We start from the raw sequence: 21,795 nt of genomic DNA on the forward strand, positions 1-21,795 counted from the left end.
CACTGCCTCTTTGAGGACTTGCATTTCATGTTACCATCATTTGTAAAAAAAAAACATCCTCATTAAAAATGAGCACCTGGACTAATGCATGTGTTTGAGCATATCTGTATTCATATCAAATGTGAATTCAACACATTTCCCCTCTTGTTTTAATAAAAGGGTCATTTCACTTCTTTCCCCATTTATGCTCACTTCCCCACGGCTCAGTGCTTCCCCCTGGTGGTTCGGTAGCTGTGTAACAAATGTACACTACAGTGATCTGTAAATAAATGCACAGGAACAGGGGTGAGAGATGCAGCTGATGCCGCACACATGTAGCTCTTTAGACATCATATGTACATACATTAAAAAAAAACACATTTTTTTAAAAAAATGTTAGAAAATGTCTGTTTTGTGTTGGCTTAAAGGAAGCTACTAAAACACACTTTCTCACTGCCTCTCAGGGATTTAACTGCAGACGTTATGCAACTTTGTTTAGTTGACTTTGTTTTCTCCAAGGTTGTGTCTTCCTGGTCGAATGTACTTATTGTAAGTCGCTTTGGATAAAAGCGTCAGCTAAATGCAATGTAATGTAATGTAATGTTATATTACGGGAAGAATGCTCAAAGTAAATGCATAAAACAACAGCAGTGTGATTTTAACTACCTACCAATCTTTTATTTTCCAAAAGACAATCATTTGGGGATCTTTTTTCAAACAAACAGTACAAAGTCAAACTTTTGGAGCTGAACAGTTTTTATAAAAACGTATTACAAAGAAAATGTAAATCACAGCTCTTGAACAAGCAACAATTGAGGATTTGACAATCAGTAAGATGATGTAGCAAAATAATACCGTCAAAGACTTAACACCATTATAAATATACACTTATATACACATTGTACATTTTTGTTAAAGAAACCAACCGCCCTACCAGATTACTTATTTTTCCAAATCACACAAACACCGAGTGACATAAATCAAAGACAATTCAGCTAAAATAACTCCTCAGGAAACCACAATTAACATAAAAATCCTTAACATATTTAAAACAAAATTTGAACAAAAATGAGGCATTATCTTTGTACAAAAATCAATCATTGAAAATGTCTGGTGTCCAACTTTGGTTGTGAGTTTCTTCTTCTTGGTCAAAGGCTAAATTGAAATATGACAGCCAACAGAAATGTACATGTGTTGATTTAATTGGTTGTTTTCCCAGTCAACCGCAGCCTCTGGAACAAAAGCAGTTTTAAGGGAAAAAGGAAAGTTAATTATGTCCGGGGGACTGCGGAGGAATTATCATTTTGGATCAGCGCGTCCACACCTCGTTGGCCCACAGGTGATTGTGGCGGAGCCAGGAACGAGCAGAGAAAACGTCCAGAGTGAAAACCTGATCCTGAGACGAGTTAACGGCCGTGTAGTGAACGACCAGTTTGGGCAGCGGCCTGCACGCTGCGGAGAGGAGGCGGCTTCCTGCGGAGAGGTACTCGCTCTCACAGTTCTGAGTCCTGGAGGAGGAGGAGGAGGAGGAGGAATCAGCGTCAGGTACGTACAGATCACATTACATTACATGTCACTTGTTAGACGCTTTTATCCAAAGTGACTTACATACTCAATACTGTGGGCAATCCCCACAGGAGCAATTTGGGGTGAGGTGTCTTGCTCAGGGACACAACGACATGCTGACTGCAGTGGGGTTTGAACCTGTGACCCCCCTGATCCGAACACCAACGCTCTAACCACTGCGCCACACGCCTCCACATGATGCAACCAGCGACCTCACACACAAACACACTCATTAACTGTTCTTATCTTAAGGCCTGTGTCCACATGACTATTAACGTTTGATTGGATGGATGGATGGATGGATGGATGGATGGACAGATGGATGGATGGATGGATGGACAGATGGATGGATGGATGGATGGATGGATGGATGGATGGATGGATGGACAGATGGATGGATGGATGGACGGACGGACGGATGGATGGATGGATGGACGGATGGACGGATAAGGCAGACGGATATTTTATTTCTCGCAAGTTAGGAAATTGTTTTGTCACAGCAGCATTTTGAGAGTCAATCTACAAGAATTACATCATTTAAAAAGAATGGAATAAAATACGATAAATATTACAAAATGCAGCAACAGCTGGCCTGGCCGATCTGCTCTATCAAACTGGCTTTTCCGAGTGAGAGACACGGCCGAAAACAAGCTTCACCTCCATTTTCTAAAGTGACTTCAACAGCGTGTTTCTGAAAACAATAAGCGCTCAGAAAAAAAGACGCCGGGAGGAGCGCTGTTTCTCAAGGTGGTGGTTTGCAACGGTATTCGCTCTGTTCTTACTGGCGAAGATGCTGGTGCTCAGAGAAAGTTCTTTGTGCATTTCTTTTGCAATCTGTCTACGCTTTTAATATTTTTTAAAAGCACTTTGGCCTTTTTGTTGAAATGTGCTATTTAAATAAACCCTTCTTATCTTACCTTTTGAGAGTGATACTGAGACAGGAAGTGGAGGTCTCTGATAGGTGGAAGATGTCCGTAGCGCTGACCGTGACGAACATCTCCAAGCAGAGAGCCAGCTCCACCTCCCCCAGAGAGCAGGGCACCATCAGGGCCATGAAGCCCGTCGACACCTCCGGGTAGTAGCCCGAACTCAGGGAGTCTGAAGAATAAACACAGGGATACAACCGTTAATACAAAAGTTTGAACGTAAAAGTAATTAACTCAGCTAATCATTTCCACATTAGAGATAATAATAATAAAGCTTTATTTATATAGCACTTTTCATACAACACATGCAGCTCAAAGTGCTTTACAAAATGACACAAGTTAAAAATAAACAACAGGAAATTCCCCTCAGATTATTTGTTAAGAACTTTACAGGTAAAATATAAAATTGTATCAGGTTAATTGACACAAGGAGGTAAAATGAATGATAATACAAATAAAATAAAATAAATAAATAATGGTTTCTCACTGGTAAGACATGACAACTGAATCGATACAACAATATAAAATATATAAAGGATGCACAGATATAAATCGTCTGATCATTACTGTCGGTTTTCCGCCTTGTTGACTGCTATCCTCATACAACATATTAAAGACGATATTTATCTGTTATTTTATTTATAATGAAGAGGTCTTTCTTGCCCTGGCCCAGAAGGGGATCAAATAACAAACAATTATAAATAACTACAAAAAACATTGGTATGAGTATCAAACATCTGACAAATTGTTACTATCAACATCGCTAGAATCAGTGCATCCTGAATCCATAATAATATTTAAACAGAGCAGCCAATAAACCAGAGGGCAGGACTCACGACTGAAGGCTCTCCGCGCGTGGGGCCAGAGGTTCTGCTTTCCCAGTTTGTTCAGGAGCGTTTGCAGCAGAAGAGGATTGACGGACAGTTTCTTACTGAGCATGAAGTCCACGGTGTCTGAAGCTACGGGGAGAATCTGTCGGTCCACGCACACTTGCAGGTGAGAGTTAAACAGAGGATCATACTTGGGGATGCTGACCATGTCTGAGGAAAACAAAAAATATAAAAGAATAATGCAATCCCAATTTCCAAACGCCCCCCCCCCCCCCCCCCCCCCCCCGTTGACAGTTCACAAGCGTGCTCTCTCTCTACCCCCCCCCCTCGTCAGAGTTGTGTAAGGGCCGATGGGTAATAGTGCATTTTGACGGAAATTTAACGATTCTGTCCTTCAAAATGGCGGGCAGCGAAAAAGTGTAGCGCAACCTCTGCCTTAGATACTTTAAAGTCGGCTCAATATATTATTATATACATATCCTATAGAGTGGCGAAGTCCCGCCCTTTCTGGGGGACCTCCATGGGACCTTATTTCGGTAAAAGTATGTATTGAAGTCAATGGAGAAAGATTATCTTTCGATCCTGTTTGAATTGTGCCACGAATTACACATATGATGTTTGTCAATTTAAAAGATAATTTTGCAAGTCAAAAAAAAAAAAGTGTCGTAAAACTGTGAAGTAACACTTTGTGTGAAACCGCTCAATGAACTACATCTCCCGTCTCGCACCACACCGTCACGTTGGCACATTTCACCTCTTTCTTTCAGAATGATGTGAAAAGTATTAAAAGAGGTGAAAATCACTCCAAGTCTGGGCATGTTGAGAGCTGTACATACACAAGGGGAGTTAGTCGGTTCCGTAAGAGCCAGCATGCGGGACCGGGATTTGTAGTCTTTCTAGTTGCGTATTTTTCATAGTCTTATATTTCAACAGTTTTACGACAAACTGACTTTTTTGGAAATTATTTTTTAAGATTGACAAACATCATGTGTGTAATTCGTGGCACAATTCAAACGGGATTGAAAGATAATCTTTCTCTCTCCTTTGACTTCAATACATACTTTTTCCGAAATAAGGTCCCATGGGTCGGAAGTAGGTCCGGGGAGGTCCTCACGCTGGTGAAGGTCCGCAACATCGCCTTCAAAGACTTCAGAGCTGGAGATCCAGCTGGGCTGAAAGCAGCCAGGGCTGACCTGACCTGTGGCATTAGGAAAGCAAAACAAATTCACCTGAAAAATTACAGGACATTTCAAGGATAGCAGGGTATCACGGAGCCTGTGGCAGGACATAAGGACCCTAACGGACTACAAACCACCACCACAGACCTGTGACAGTAATACCTCCCCCCCCCACCGACGACCAGGCTTTGCGTCTTTCACCAGCCAGTGTGAGGAGCACACTGTTGAGGATTAACCCCCGTAAGGCTGCAGGACCGGACAACATTCCTGGTCGTGTGCTGAAGGACTGCGCGGAAGAGCTCACAGATGTCCTCACAGACATCTCCCTGAGCCAGGCTGTTGTTCCCTCGTGCTTCAAGGAAACCACCATCATTCCAGTGCCAAAGAAGTCATCTCCGTCCGGCTTCAACGACTACTGCCCCGTCGCACTAACTTCCACCATCATGAAGTGCTTCGAAAGGCTGGTCATGAAGCAGATCAAATCCACCCTCCCCCCATCGCTGGACCCGTTTCAGTTTGCCTACCGAGCTAAAGGGTCCACAGAGGATGCAATCTCCTCCGCTCTCCACCCAGCCCTCACACACCTGGACACTAAGACTAAGACTAAGGACCCATATGTCAGAATGCTATTCATAGACTTCAGCTCCGCATTCAACACCATCATCCCCCAGCAGCTTGTAAAAAGACTTACAGACCTGGGCCTCAGCCCCTCTCTCTGTAACTGGTTGCTGGACTTCCTAACAGAGAGACCACAAGCTGTACGGGTCAACAATAACACCTCAAACACCTTCATACTGAGTACGGGGGCCCCCCCAAGGATGTGTGCTCAGCCCCCTTCTCTTCACTCTGCTGACCCACGACTGCAAACCCATCTTCAGCACCAACCACATCGTGAAGTTTGCAGACGACACTACTGTGGTGGGTCTCATCAACAACGATGAGACTAACTACAGGAAGGAAGTGAACCAGCTGGCCCTGTGGTGCCAAAATAACAGCCTCTTCCTCAACCTGGAGAAAACAAAGGAGATAGTTGTTGACTTCAGGAGAACCCACCGTCGACCCCCTCTCCCCCTGACCATCAACGGTGCTGCTGTGACGCAGGTGACCAGCACCAAATTCCTTGGGGTGACCATCACTGATGACCTCATCTGGAAAATCAACACCACCGCACTAGCAAGGAAAGCCCAGCAGCGCCTGTACTTCATCCGGAAGCTCAAGCGAGCCGGAGCATCACCCCCCATCGTGCTGACCTTTTATCGAGGCGCCACCGAGAGCATCCTCAGCAGCTGTATCACGCTGTGGTTTGGAAGCTGCACCGCCGCTGACCGCAAGAGCCTGCAGCGCATAGTGAACTCTGCCCAGAGGATCATCGGTGCCTCGCTCCCCTCACTACAGGACATATACAATACCCGCCTCACCTGCAAAGCACTCAGCATTGTGGGTGACTCCACCCACCCCTCCAACAGCCTCTTCAGCCGCCTGCCTTCAGGAAGAAGGTTCCGCAGCCTCAGCTCGGGCACCGTCAGGCTGGGGAACAGCTTCCTCCACCAGGCGGTCAGGATGCTGAACTCTCTCCCCTCCCTACCTCCCTCTCTCCCCCCCTCTGACATCTCTCCTCTGAACTCTCCACCCTGCCTCCGACCTTTCTCCCCTGCCCCAAATGGTCCTGGACTCTAAACCCACACGCCCTTTTTGTTTTTTTGTTGTTGTTTGATGTATATATATGTCACACTGTAGGACCTCGAGAAACAATATTTCGATATTTCTGGATGTACAACATGTAGAATTCTTGACATTAAAGCTGACTTTGACTTTCACTTGACTTTGAAGTAGATGGGCAGGACTTCGCCTCTCTATAGTGTTTCACAACAAATAACTACATCAAGTCTTCCTGTTTTTTCCTATGGGGGAAAAAAACTGGGCAGAATTGAGGAAACTGCTGCTGATTTGCTGCTTATACTTCATTAAGAAACAACGTTTTAGGCTCCTTACTTTTGCTGATAAAATGTGGCTACATGGAAGCAGAATTATGGAAATTATTATCAATGATTGATGAGTAAAAAGGTAGTGGATTTCCCCGGTATAAGAGTGATTCTGAGTCTGATGAAATGTCTGGTGAGTGTCGTGGTTTCATAGGTTTGGCATGAGAAAGTGACAAGTGTTATGGATCTATTGATTTATAAACAAGGCCTGCAGGATATGAGGACCATCTGTTCATTTTAAAGGTCATAGGATTTGCAAATAATGATAACAATTATATAAGTGAGCATATTAGCTAAACATTTTTGTTGCCAGCCTGGTTGTCTTTAAATTTAAAAGGCAAATTAGAATTCAATATTTGAAAAACAGGCTAAATTAAGTTAGGAGCAGCAACAATATAGCTTTGAAACAACAGAATAAACACAATGTAAACGTATCTTACAGGAAACAATTCTTATCAAAATTCCTCAAATGTAAATATAGAGACTGACTGTGTACCGAGGATGACTGAACATGTGTTTGGGATAGAGTAAAGTCACTTTTTAAATACATATATTCGTTGTTGCGTTGTGAACTAAGAATCAGTGTTGAAATCCGCAGGAGAGCTAGCTAACGTTAGCCGTTAGCAACCACTGAGCGGTGGTTCCTGTTAGCTGTGTTATGTTGCTCTCACCGTTTAGCTCTCTGAGTCCAGGCAGATTACAGAGGACCTCCAGCGTGTCTCTGTGAGAGGTTTCCCCGGCCAGACGCATCAACACACGACTTCTACTCTCCAGATCGGCAGGGTCACACGGCCACAACGACGAACTCAGGAACCATTTGTTTTCTGAATTCAAAGATGCAGGAGAAATTAATTAAAAACATATTTCTAAGGCTAAAAGCACACAAAATAACAATATACAGTAGGGTTAAAGTGTAGAGCTGTAGTATGCATCTTTTCTTGGCGTAATGTTATATCAGGCTAAGCTACATCCCAACTAATGAAATACCTGAACTTTTGAAATAACATTCATCTGGCTGCAACTTACAAATTATTTATCCAATATATCATATTCCAATCACTTGTATATAGACTCTTATTGCACTATTTGACTATTTCTTTTTGTATTTACTTGCACTATTTTTTCGGTTTTTATTGTGTTGCACTGTTGGAGGAGCCTGTGACCTAAAATGTTCATCGTCATAACTACACTGTAGCTATGTACATATGACTAATAAAAGCCTTGGACCTTGAACTCAAATTCAGAGTCAAAATAATGTTGAAAAAGGTTTTTATTTTGCATAGAACAGAATCCATCTTCAAAAAACCTGGTGCTCTGCTGAGTAGAAACAACGGTTACATTTTGATGCATTATGGGGGGAGCTGGAGCAATCATAGAAAACCTATTAGCTCTGGGGTCAGTTACCTCGCAGTGTGTTCAGTGCTCCCTCCACGCTGCCACTCAGGAGGAGCAGCTCAGCCGCCACGGTAACCAGGGAGCAGCGCGAGGCTCCATTCTCGTTCCCGAACAAACCCTTCAGTTTGGAGTAGTTCACTTTGGAAAAGGACAGCACATCCACCACCCTCCGACCCTACATGAAAACACACAGACATGGCGATACCAAATGGCATTTACAAACAATGCTGCATCTTGAATTATACAAAAATAACAACAATACTATGTTGTGTGATTATAAAGGTAATCCTGTTTTTGTCAATCAGCAGTATTACTTTAATATCAAACCATAAAGATTGTACTATGATAACAATAAAAAGCTGATTTAATTGATTCAAATGTTTGTTTTGGTGTAGTTTATCAAGCGGTGCAGTGATGATGTATTTTGGTAGGCCCGGACCAGACCACTTATTAACACCACTTTGAGATTTTTGAAGCGTACTGTATATGCAAGCCAGAGATGGACTTGTGTCAGCGTGATGACGTTTAGTAGTTTTATTCACTAGGAACAGCCGTATTTATGACACTAGAACAGGTGTGTCAAACTCAAGGCCCGGGGGCCAAATCCGGCCCGCCACTTCATTTGATGTGGCCCACAAGAGCTTACAAATAATATAATACGTTTATTGTAAGGTCACGTGCCGCTTTACAGGAGCACGTTGCCCATAAACTACATGTCCCACAATGCATCTCATTTTGTGAGATGCACACTTTAGAGACTTGCAATTACTTACTAGACTTATGCTTTCAGGCGTAGTTAATTATGAAGTTATTACCCTATCCGATAATAATCCAATGCAGAAGAAATATTGTTAAATAATACATTATTTTAATATATATTATGTATATTTATCTATGTATATTTATATAGTCTTAACGTTACCACCGGCCCTTTGAGTGTAACCATAATTCTAATGTGGCCCGCGATGACATTCAGTTTGACACCTCTGCATTAGAAGCTTCGGACATTGACGAGTGGAGTATTTACTGAGGTATTTAACGTGCAAATCTGTTCAGCTTGTGTTGACCACAGACCTTATTTCAGGCTTCCAACCACAAACAAAAAAAAACAATGATTTTGAGACGAGGGAACCGAAAGGGGTGGAATGCTAAGTATTTTCGGGGTTTTAGGACTTATTACTGCAGCACTATATTTAGATCACAGCTAGCAATTACCAGGCACTGAAACAGGGAGTCTTTACATAAGCTCCCCTGAGTAAAGACATTCCCTGTAACATGAAGACTGATTTACAGACGCACACATAGGAGATAGGAGTGTGAAACAAACTGTTTATTTACCTTTGACCATTGTTGCGTTTTGTGGTATCTCAACATGAGCGAGACCCCAATTCTGCCCAAAAAACTCCCGACCAGGTCATCTTCCCCCTGACACACTAAAAATCACATAATCAGGATTACTATACAGAAGCATGTTATGAAAACAAATGCATTCAAAGTAAAAGTTTTTAACCCGACTCAGCGAAGGTAGCAAAGGGCAGCGACAGCTTGTCTTTGCTCTCAGAGAGCAGCGCGGTGGCGATGCGCCCGCTGATTCGCCCCAACTGGTGGGGATGTTTGGACACCTGACAAATGGAGCGGAAAACATTCCCCATCCTCCTCCAGTCCTCCTGCTTGGCACACAGCTGACAGACAGAACAAAATAAAGGCAGACCTGAATATTAAACCATTTCCTCCTTGGATAAATTGCAAAAAGTAATATCCTGAAGAGAAGAACTTACCTCTATTTCCACAATGGAGTCGTCCAGATTCAGGCACTCTGGGAAGGGTGCACTCTGGGATACCCTTTGTAAATAAGTATAAAGAGGAAAAGATGACGGCAAGTCTACAAGTGAAAATGGACTCCTTTATCAAAAGGATGCCTAGCTAGTTGAAAAGGGTTGTTTTAACTTAATTGAGTTTCAAAAGAAGACATTATGGAAAATGTCCCCGTGTAACCGATCCTGCTCTGCTGAAGATGTCACTCCTCGTGTAAAATGCTTTTATTTATTTGTATTTACTTTACTATTATTAATTTTATTTATTTGTTATTATCTTATTTCAAACTTGTAACTGTTTTACTTTATTTCATATTCTGTTTTACCATATTATTATTTGTCATTTGAATGGAAAAGTCCTATGTCAGGATATGTCTTGATTTGTAAAAATGAAAATAAACAGTTAAAATAATATAAATATATAAGTATACAGAGTAATTAAGTGACTTATTTGTCAAGAATCAATAAATAAAGAATGGGTGATAATTGATTATTCTAGTGCGATACATGTTGAGCTTCCACTTACTTGTGGTTACCAGGCACTGAAACAAGTGAGTTTGGATTGACCGTCTGCTGGAACTCAGGAGTGTTTTTAACGCTGTCGAAGCTGTTCAAATTCAGCACCAAGCCGGCACTGGCCATCTGTCAATCAACAAATATGCACAATTACATCTTCATAGAAAATTAAAAAAAAGAGATTTCACTGCCTTACAGTGAGTTAGGTACGTGTGAGCTGAAATACCTTGTTTGTGAGCTCCCTGAGATCAGGTACAACACTTGTGAGACTCTTTTCTTTCACAATGTTGAAGAGGGCCAACAGGAACTCGGGGCCAGGCTAGAAAGAAAACACCCCTAGTTTTTATCAATAATTGGGATTTAACACTTTCAACACAAGGCAATTCAAAGTGCTTTACAAAAATGAAAAACATTAAGAGCATTAAGAAATAGTGCAGCAGAAACAAATGCTAAAATGGCATTTTAAAAAAAAGCTAAAAGAATATACTTAATAATAACAAGCTAACATAGAATAACACAGACTAAAAAAAGTGACAGTGCAGTGTAAGATATTAATAGTTTAAATAAAGCGACAGCCAGAAGAAAAATCATCAGCCTGGATTTTAAAATAGTGAGAGTTGCAGCGGACCTGCAGGTGTCTGGGATTATATTATATATTCCAGATATTCTGAACATAATAACAGAAAGCAGGCTGACGCAGAATACGTGAGAGTTCAGGGTGGTACCATTGAGTTCTTCTCTATATTAAAACACAACATGCCCTGCCCTCTGGTGGATTACATGCCACACTGCAGGGTGACATTATTGTTAATAACATGGATGAAAACCACACTGACCACGATCTTGTGAGCCAGGCTGACGTTGAGAACCGAGAAGACCTCTGACACCATGCCGGCATTGAGCAGAGCCCAGAGGAGGGTGAGGAGCACGGGCATGGAGAAATACATTCCAGGTGGGTTGTTCTGGTAGTATCCTGTATACACAGCTCCTAGAGACAGAAACACATGGTTTATATATTCAATATTTCCCAATGAGAAGAAGGATTATGATGTCGACGGCTAAACGCTTTGCCATCTTATGAGGCGGCACAGAACGCTTTAGTCAAGAAATCGTTCAACTTCTTATAAAAAGGCACTGGTGACGTCACTGTTGAAAATAGGAGCTTGTTTTAGCCATTCCTGTCTATTCCATCTCTCTATCACGATACTTAAGCCACGATACGATAGCGATTCTACAATGTGCTAAGTATTGCGATACGATATATTGCGCATATGATTAATAATAGGGATGCTCCGATCGCCAATTTTGGGGCTGATAGCCGGAATCAGTATCGGCCGATGCCGACCGTCAATCCGATCGGATCGAGTGGGCGGGGCCTATGGGGATCTTCCATTTAAAGTGATGTTTAAAACTCAGTTAATGGGGCTCATTCACTGGCGCTTCCACAAACAACAACCAACATAATTATTACATTCAAATAAAGTACATTATTCAAGTTTACATTAACTTTGGATAATAACACGGGAGAAATGAGCGGAAGCGCTCTCTTTTCCTCCCTCCCCCTCTCTCTCTCCTGACAGCCTGTCAGTATCGTCTCATGCAGCTCACTGATCCAGTAATGAGTGACCTGACAATGAAGAAAAAATATATGTATAACTAGTTTAGCTTGTTCCAGAGGTATAAAATAGCTAAGTGTGTTAGGCCGTAACTGTTAGTGTGCGTTTTGCTCCGCTCACCGGTCCGTCACAGCGGGCGGAGCAGCAGGATTTCTGCTTCACACACGCGTTGCATACCGCTATTTTATTGTCATTTTCGGACACCTTAAAATACTGCCAGACCGGTGAAGCCATTTTGGCGAGCTTGTTTTGCCGCGCATAGAGAAAAGTGTCATGTATTCTACGTCATGCGATCGGCTCTTGCGATCTGCATTTTTAGAGAGATCGATCGGCAGAGAGTGAGTATCGGCCGATATCGATCGGAGCATCCCTAATTAATAATAATAAATGTTATAAAAGTGTAAAGCACCTTTCATTGACAAAAGTAATCCCAAAGTGCTACAAGGGGCATAATAGAAAAAAGAAACACACGTTTAATCGAAGGCTTTTTTAAATAAAGGTTTTTAGGCCTTTCTTAAAGATTGCACGATATATTGGGTTCCAGTGTCTTTAACATGTGACAAAAGCATTCGTTCTCCACAACGCTGTATGGACGCAGGTCTTTGCACATGAAGCAGGTGATGGAGTTATTTTCTTAGCTCGCTCAGAATTTGAGGGTATCTTTGCCAAGCTAATTTGCAATATGAAGTTTATATAATAAAATATCGATACTTGGCTTCAGTGTATTGATACAATATCACCACGCAAAGTATCGCGATACTATTGTGTATCGATTATTTCCCCCACCCCTAGAGCTTTACATGTCAGATAGACCCTTTCATAACAAAGACACTGAATGTTGCTGCTGTTGTGAAGTGTAATACTTTAGTAGCCGTGTGGATCATCCTCTTTGCTCTACAGCTGTCAGATTTAGTGCTAAAAAGCTTTTCATTTTGTATGAGAGCAAGCATCTATCTCATGATGAAACTCATAATACATAGGCAAAATGTAGGAGAGGTAAGGACATTCAAACAGAGTGACTTGCTTCGAAGTCAATATCGCAAAAACTGCCAATTCGGGTCTAGGTTACTAGATAGTTTGAAAACTCACCTGCTTTCTGAAGGCACATTGGTTTTTTGGCGAACCGCGTCACAGTTTCAATGCACAACTAAAAAGGGGAAAAAAGGGAAGGGATTCAATACTTCTGAAATCAAGTGTAGAAAAAATACAGCTATGGCTCAGCAGAGGGTGATGTTGCCTCTGTGATCAACACCTGAGAGTTTTAACATTTAGCACATAGTCTGTTGTATAGGTCTTTGTGCATGTCAATGATCTTCAAAGCCTAGTTAACGCCTGCCTTAAACACCTCGATTGGACTTCTGTAACATAGAAACATAACGAAAAGAACTGCAGCAGCACAGGCAGTATGAGAAAAATAAAGACCTTTTTGAATATTAAAGCATGTAAACGTGTCCCAGTAGAGACACAAAATACAAATATGAACCTGAATAAGCATTCAAGGGCCCCTTGAATTACTCTTACACTTTCCAGTATGTTGCTGTTACCCATCTCATGACTTTCTGCTTTATAATTGTTTTTTCCATATCCATTGCATCAGCCATTTAACTGACTCATCTACTTTAGTTGATGACAGGAAAGAAAACACTACAGACTTGTACAATCCTCCAGTGTGTTCACAGTTTATCATGATGCTGGGAAGCTAAGATGATATTATTTTCACTGAGGGCGTACCTTCTCGTCGCCCGCCTTAGGCACATGTTGGAAGTAACAGATCTTGAACCGACAGAACAGCGAATCACTGAAGTACTGTCTGCAGTACTGAGGGTTTAGAGAAAGAGTCAAGTCACATATTAACTCAATTACAATTAAAGCTGCGCCAGGGCACTTTACAGGTCTTGATTAAACATCATTAACAAACCAAGCATAATACATCTCCCGGCACAAGGCAATTATTCAACTCATACCTAACGCTACATAATTAATTCCATATCAGCCCTGGAAACCATCTTGTGCTACTTTATAATTGAGAAATGTGCCAAAAAAAATTCTTTAAATCATATCATAAAGAACAGATGTTATACCAGACATGTGTAATGTATGCAGCCAGATTGTGTCCCCCTGCTATCCCTAGCATTAAGTTAGAGATCCTAAAAACAGCGCAATTCTTTTTTGAATTTGTACTATTAACATCATTCTTTAACTGAAAATTAAATTACCACCTGGGATAAACGTGTCTAAACAAACTACCCCGCCAACGGAGCCCCCCCTGAAATTCAAGGTGTCTAATTATTTTTCTTTTTATCACCAAATTGCAACTAATCTATCTACTGTCACCTTTCACATTGAACATGTGCTCATTTATTAAATAAACTAAACACTTTCATTGTAAGTTGTGAGTTTAGTGTTTTTGACCCTAAGAAACACTGATGCATCAATCAATAACAATAATCCTCTCTCTGCTCCATAGGATTAAACAAATATATATACCCACTCAGGCAGCACCCCCCCTCAACGCAGTAAACCTAGGGGAAACACTGATGTTGTTTGTGAAGCACAGATGTTTTGGTCAGTTTCTTGGGAATAACACCCATGGTTATTTACCCATGACATTTCCCTGTGTGTTGTCTTTATATTTCTGTTGTAAATGTCTTTTCTTTCATATGTTATTGTGTGCTTTATTACATGTACAGCACTTTGGGTCGACCAAAAATCGTTTTTAAATGTGCTTTATAAATAAAACTTGACTTGATGCTTAGGCCAATAATCATGTGTATAAATGAGGCCTTACTGAGGGAAGATAGTGACCGTTTTTCACGTGATGGAGCACTTACAGAATTAGATTTGTGGCACCTGACCTCTGTCATGTTGGGTGGGTTTTTGATCAAGGGCCCTGTGAAGACGAGAGTCAAACACAGCAGCTTTCACTCTGAATCAGCAACACTGGACTGCAGGCCAATGACAAAATGAGGAGTTATCAGTGCAAGCAAGATACACGTTGTCATTCTCTCCTCACCAATTCTTGCAGTCATAAGTGGAGGGAAGTTGTTTTGCAGGGACTTCACCGTATGGATGGGCTGGCTCCTATTACAAGACATAGTGACAGTCAAAACAATACAAAATAAAGGTAGGCTGAATATGTTGTGTGTGAATGTGTGCAAACCGCTACCTCTCCAAAACTCTGTTTACAAGATTGATGTTGGCATCAGGGAGACTCTGGTCGGAAACACAGAAACAGATAGGACGCTTTTAATAGCCAAATAAATGATAAGTTTCTTAAAAAAGCTGCCCCAGCATAACGCAATGGGGAGACGGGTAACATGTTTATTTCATGGAGAAAATCACAGGAAACGCTTTGCCTTTCACATATTTGAGTTTGCTGTAATGTTCTTTTTTTATTTTGGATTGTACTACCAACAATAACCATCACCATAAATCTTCCCCGGTTGGTTACGACGTATTTTTGTGTAACAATCTTCCTGAAGAATTTGTTGTCAATTATGCAAATGATATATTTAATATGTGGTACATTTCAGTAACACATTTCTTGTTTTTATTTTGTTGATGATGAGGAGTCAAAGCTTTTCTTTTGAGGGCATTATGGATATAGCTGTTTGTACAACTCCATAAATATGAACATACTATTCCCTAAATATGCAATTAATGCTGAATTATGGTACATTTTGGAGATATGTACGGATTCAAATAGACAAAAGAGTAGAAAAATAAACACCTAAATATGTAATTTAGATGTTTTTCATTCAGATGCTTTGAAAAAAAGACAAGCAATGGAAGCAGAGCTCTCAAAATTGATCCTGGAACAGGATATTAAAACATCCTGTGAAGTCCCATGTGAATTTAGATACTTCTATATTGAAAATGTGCCCGACACTTTTTGTTATTTATTATTTGTAGATAATGATGGTCTGCATCATGCTCCTCTTTTCATTCAGGACTTTTACCTGAGGGAAGGCACAGAGAGCAATTATGCAGGAGAGAAACCCTGTTAATGTTTATGTAGCAATGCCTGATACATTGCAATAAAGTGGTGAAAGACAGTGTTTACTTACCACTATAGAACACTACATTAGACAGTACCGTGTTTTCAGTCGAAGGCCATGTGCTGCTTTGCGTGGGGGGCTGGTTTCTGCTACACTGAGGTCTCCATGTCCTGCTCTCCTGTTCTGTAAAACACAAACAAAAAACACAACCATAGGATCTGTTTAATCAAATTCTACAACCAAAAACAATTATATTTCTTAACATAAGGTTACTTTTTTGTTATTTGTATCATCGCATAAGTCCCTGAGCAGAATTCAGAATCAGAAGTATATATAAAATGTGTCTTTTGCTGTAGTAACTGTTTTAAATGTTGTGTTTTGGTTTCAAATGACGGATTATTGCTCTGCATTTTCTGACTGGCGCACTGGTCTTACCTGTGACATCAGTACTGCCATCGTAGGTATCAACTGAGCTCGATCTGAAACATAAAATACATTTTTTATTGAATTTGCAATGAGCAATGCAATTCAGTAAGGATATGCTTTTAAATAAGAGACTTTACTCTTCTTTAAACTCCAGTGATGCTCCATCTATCCTGGGCGTCAGTGTTTTCACCACTCCAACAGGTCTGTGTTTAGGGGCCTCTGTGACCCGGGTGGGGCCTAGCTTCAGCACTCTCTCCTGGGGCAGCTTTTCGAACAGCTCAAAGTCGTCCTGGATCATATCGACAAGTAGGATGTCCTGTTCGTAAGCTGTGATATCGTCCAGAACGCTCGGCTGAGTATCCTCTTCCACACTTTTATCCCTATCACTGCCTGCTACTTCAGATGGACTAGATCCTTCTTCTCCAATAGGACTTGGCTGTCCTTCATCACTGAAAGACCCGTCATCGTCTTCATCACAGCTGGGAGAAGAGCAGGGTTCTGTCAGAGCTCCTGAGGTTATGCTCGCCTTTCTCTTAGCCTCGGAAGGAACTTGATCTGATTTGTTGTTACCCTGTTCCACATCATCTTCATTGTCGGTTTCATCCTGGCTTTCCTCTTCATTAGCATCCTCCACATCTTCATTATTGTATGGCGAAGACTCCACGTCCTTTGGAGTAGCTTTAGAGACTCCTTCCAAGTCTTCCCTATTATGTTCAAGATCATCCTTTGAGTTTTCATTATTGCAATTGACAATTTCTGGCATGTGACATTCAGGTAACACTTGACGTTTGCTGGAGTCCATGTGTTGGTCCTCCTTTGCGTCACCTGGGCAGTCTTGGCTTTGGGGGGGAAAAAGGCTTTTTTGTGATTTTCCTTGGGGGGAATTGATAGGAGAGAGAATCTGTGGAAGCATAATAACATTTGAATCCGTTTTGTGTGTGAGGAGTTCTTCGTCACTCTCTTGCTCGACTTGAGGAAGGAGGAGGGAAGATTGACATGAATCAAAGGAGTCAGAGTTATGTGAAGGAGCAGAGGGTGAAGTCCCTGATGTTATTTGGGATTCTTCACAGGTGAACAATTCTTTATATCCAGCTTTGACCTTACATTTGGGTGTTGAGGACGTACATGCAGAATAAGCTGATTCAACAAGTTCGACTTTCTTCAGTAGGAACAATGAAAGTGTGAGAGAGGAGGGTGTGGCTGGAAGGCTGCTCGGACCACTGTGTGAGAACAGAGATGACATGGGAGATAAAGTATTGGCAGTTTCACAGTCACTCAGGTCAAGAGCTGATGGGGAAGGGGTCAACGTGGAGCTGTCCGGTTCAGGTCTATCAACTGGCGAAGATGCGGCTACATTGGAAAATGTAGCCTTATCGAAGGAGAGACTGGGTTCTTCTGCTTCCATAAGGTGAGATGCAAACTCCGTAGATAATGATGACACATTGTCATGTGTTTGCCTATTCCTCTCCTTTAAAATGCTTTCTCCATTCTCTTCTCGCTTGTCTTCCTTTTGAATGGAAACATGATGGGCTGTGATTGAGGAGGCCTCTGAATGTGGGAGTTCATCATTGGTCCATTTGCTGGATATACCTGGCTCAATTTGATCGGATGGAGCGTTGCTGTTATTTCGAGCCGATAGATCAATAGGCTCTGCTTGACAGTCTGTGGTATGTGGTTTTGGGATCAAGCGACTGTTAGGGAAGGGCCAGGACATAAAAGTGCGTGCACAAGAATATTGTATGTTCCTGATATAGGGCCTCGCTCTCTGGCAGGTAAATGAGTCTAGTTCCTCCATTTCAACCTCGTTGGTATCACTGAACACTTCTGATGACATTTCTGCTGCCTCAGTGTTTGTGGGATTGTTTTTCTCATCACAAGGTCTATTGTGGACATTGTTTTCTTTCTCAGTGGAGCCAAAACAGCTGCTGTCACAAACTGCACGCTCTACACATGCTCGACTTTCAACAGACATCTCTTTGTCTACAGAGTCTGTTTCCGCTTGGTCTTTGCAAGTGACATTTTCGAAATCCGGAGTAGATGGCAACGTCCCATCTTTAACACCATGCCCTAGTTTCAGTCTTTTGTCCCTGTGGATCTCCTCTCCTACTAGGTTGGATCGAGAGCTAGGATCCTCTTCAACATCTCTGCCATGAATGCGAGTCCTGCACTGCCCTTCTTGTGTGTGTTCACGTAGTGAGGAAGAAGCAGAACAGGTAGTGGAGCTTTTACTCTTCAGGGAATGACATCTCTTGTGACTGGATACTGTCTTTGCATTTGTGCGATGGCTCTGGTGTTCAGTAGGACTCAGAGCACGACAGACAGACTGAACTTCTTTAGCCGAAACACTTTCCTTGATTTCTTGCTTGTTATGCCCTAAACACCCAGGCTCAAATGAAAATCCAGCTCTCATTTCTCGGTTTTTAGCAATGTCACAAAGCATCACCTTCGGGTACTGGTCTATCCATATGATAATCTTCTTAGAGGTGGCCGTGGCTTTTTTATTGTTCTCAACCTTAACCGTAGGATGCTCTGGCCCACAGCTACTGCTTTTTTGCCAATGCTCACCCAAAGTTGTATGATGACGGGAAATGTATTTACAGTCACCACAGAGGCTGCAAACAGAGGATTTGGCAGCCTTTCCCAAAGACCCATCTGAACCAGCAAGTCTGGCAGGGCTTGGGAGCGTAATTTCATCATCATCTGTGAAAACAAAAAACATTTGGAATTATTAAACACTAACAAAATCCCCTCTCACAATTTAAATGTTTGTTTTTTTTGTTCCACAGATTTAAACTAGGTCCGAGTGATCTAAAGAATCATAAATATCATTTTATTTTCTAACAAATACGTCAATTTTGATATTGTAGAGTTGCCCATTGACGGTAAATTCTCAAAATGACTACTGTAATGCAGCTTTTCAAAACACAACACTTAAGATATTCGGATATTAAATATCTAAGAAGATTTCTAGTCTGATATGACGATTACGATAACATATCCAAATATATTGCTTAGCCCTTTTATAAACCTACCAATGTTAGCATCATCAGATCATTTGAGCCATTGCCTGTGAGACAGTAGGTGAAACACAAAGCTTAGGGGAGCTTTACTTTGTTTACTATATTTTTTAACCCTTGTTTCTGGTCACATCTGACCACTTTGCTACTTTCAATCTTAAAAATTGTGTTTTACATTTAATTGCAAGGCACTTTAGTTACACCTGATGTAAATTCACAAGCTACCCTGCAGTATACAAAGTCATTCAAACTAGCTGCACCTTTACCAGCTTTGTTAAATACATTAATAATGCATCAATAATTATAATCAAAACACATAATATATATTATTCTGAAATGGACAATTTGCATAATGAGTACTTTTACTTTTGGGACTTTAAGTATATTTTGATGCTAGTACTTTTGAGTAACATTTTGATAACAGGACTTTTACTTGTAACAAACAGAGTATTCCTACACTTTGGTACTTCTACTTAAGTACTTCTCCCACCTCTGGCTAAAACAGACCACCGTGAACACAACAGTAAGGGGGGAGAAACAAGCAAGACAGGAGGGTTAAAAATCAGTATAAAAATATGGGGTCGATTAGACGTTGACGTTACTTATCTAATGACAGAAAACACTTATAGGCTAGGCAAGTAGCTCATTTTTAGAGATGTATTTTTTGAAGTAGCTAAAGCTGTTTAATACATGTAGTGGAGTCGAAGAATAAAGTAGCAATACATGGAAATACCTAAGAAAAGTACCTTAAAATTGTACTTAAGTAAATGTACTTAAGTTACTTCCCATCTCTGTAGGATGGGATTCACATTAGTCGCCTTTAGCTTAGCATAAAACACGTTCTAAAAAAAACTTAGCAAAACGCATGTAATTAGCACATTAGCTAACAGCCTTTTCCTGCCAAAACAACCCCAATTAACACACATTTACTAGACCCCAATGCCAGTTTCTGTGCACGTTTAGTGATGGTCAAACAACCCTCTTAAAGTGGCCCTTACTTGATCCTGTCTGTGCAGCAGCCGGATCGGGATCACACCAGGCGGACTTGGCCTTCTCTTTACACCCGTTGTCCCTGGCTCTTCTACCAACGCGAGTTTTCCCATTAACACCACCTTGTGTAGAGTTGCACCTTCCAGATTTTACTACACCTGACTTTTTACTCTTTGTAGCCTCGTTAATCAAGTCCTTTTTGCAAGACATTTTGCCCCTTTTTGGTTTTACCACCTCTTTCCTGTCTGCAGCCGTGCAATCGCACCAAGTAAACTTCAATCTGAGGTTGCAGAGCTCCTTTAAAGTGCGCATCCCGTGCTTGCTCTTGCTCCTGGTGTTTGGTTTACACTTTTGAAACTTGCCTCTGGTGCATGGTCCCTCTTCATCAATAACGTGCACACTACCATCCCCTTTGGATCTCCATTTTGACTTTTGCGTTCCTACGCACGGCTCCTCCGGTTCTCCTTCGATCGTGTTCGTCACGTGTGCGGGGCTTGTTAAAGACGATGGCACGGATGCATTGTTGTTTTGGAAAGAGTTACTGTCTTTAGGTTCAGGAACAAGTTTGTTTTCCTCTGGTTTCTCAGTTGCAAAATTATTCTGTAAGTTTCGTCTACGCCGCGGCACCAGCGTCAGACTGAAGTTTGTCAACGCGGTTCGGTTAAGTTTGTTCCTGCTAGAAGAGGGTAACATGCTTATAAATACAAAAACTGACTTATCAAAAGGAGAGAAATTATATATCTAGACCTGGTTACTTTGAAGAGTGCGGCTAGTAGACATGCGTGACAACCAGTCTATGGTGACAACGTCAAAAATACACCCGTTCATAGCGTCCATTTTCCCTGAAGCACATCCACATTAATTGACCATACTTTGACACCGCTCATTCTGCGCATGCGCAAGATTGCTCATGGAAAACGTGAATTCAGAGCCCTAGAGATCTCTCTATCTCTTATCTCTCTAGGGCTCTGCGTGAATTAAATTAAGAAAAAATGAAAAACCAATCAGTCACAAGAACATGACATATATTATCGAAGCTATACAAGTGGAAAATGCCCAGAGCTTGTAATTTCATGTAGTGATGACCAGGGGCGTTGCCTGGACCTGGAAACATTCGGGGCTTAGCCCACAGTGGCGGCGCTACAGTCAAATTTTCTACTGCAAGACTCCCCACACGCACATACACAATTGCGCCATCTGGTGTCACAAACGTGTGCCTGCATTAGCTTTGTTACAGCAATGGATTGTGGGAGATTCTCAGAGCACGTGAGGATCTCTTGAGGGTAAGGTGCCTGTATTATCTCGGTGGACAAAATGTATGTTTTTATTTTATAAGGACAATAACGTACTATTGTGTTTGTTTAGTTTAATGTTAATTGATTAATGCTCACAGTCACAGCAACATGCTTTTAGTGTGATTGGCTATTTGTTTTATATGATTTATCAACGTGATCATCAATAGCTAATCTGAGCACCAGAACCCAGCTCAGAGTCCTTTTATGCTGTCCATTGAAATGCAGGTATGTGAGTTTTGTACACCAGTTTATTTATGTTTAATGTTT

The 21,795-nt window shown here is 41.4% G+C and overlaps 1 protein-coding gene across 2 annotated transcripts; it reads right to left on the reverse strand.

Annotated features, from left to right (window-relative positions):
- Positions 1-640: 640 nt before the first annotated feature.
- topaz1 (testis and ovary specific PAZ domain containing 1) lies at positions 641-18,920 on the reverse strand. Of its 2 annotated transcripts, XM_034240785.1 has the most exons (19): positions 16,364-18,920; positions 16,236-16,279; positions 15,898-15,983; positions 14,969-15,015; positions 14,816-14,883; positions 14,634-14,692; positions 13,534-13,620; positions 12,892-12,949; positions 11,023-11,174; positions 10,413-10,505; positions 10,197-10,312; positions 9,635-9,698; positions 9,367-9,538; positions 9,195-9,289; positions 7,866-8,031; positions 7,133-7,285; positions 3,308-3,511; positions 2,463-2,643; positions 641-1,487 (listed from the first exon to the last, which is right to left on the reverse strand). In XM_034240785.1, exons 1-19 carry the CDS (start codon positions 18,664-18,666, stop codon positions 1,289-1,291), a joined length of 4,347 nt encoding a protein of 1,448 aa, XP_034096676.1. In that variant the 5' UTR covers positions 18,667-18,920; the 3' UTR covers positions 641-1,288. The 2 variants fall into 2 exon arrangements, with proteins under 2 accessions (XP_034096676.1, XP_034096677.1); XM_034240786.1 differs by lacking the exon at positions 13,534-13,620.
- Between the last annotated feature and the right edge of the window lie 2,875 nt (positions 18,921-21,795).

This window comes from Gymnodraco acuticeps, unplaced genomic scaffold (genome assembly GCF_902827175.1).
Source record: "Gymnodraco acuticeps unplaced genomic scaffold, fGymAcu1.1, whole genome shotgun sequence".
NCBI classification, from domain to species: Eukaryota; Metazoa; Chordata; class Actinopteri; order Perciformes; family Bathydraconidae; genus Gymnodraco; species Gymnodraco acuticeps.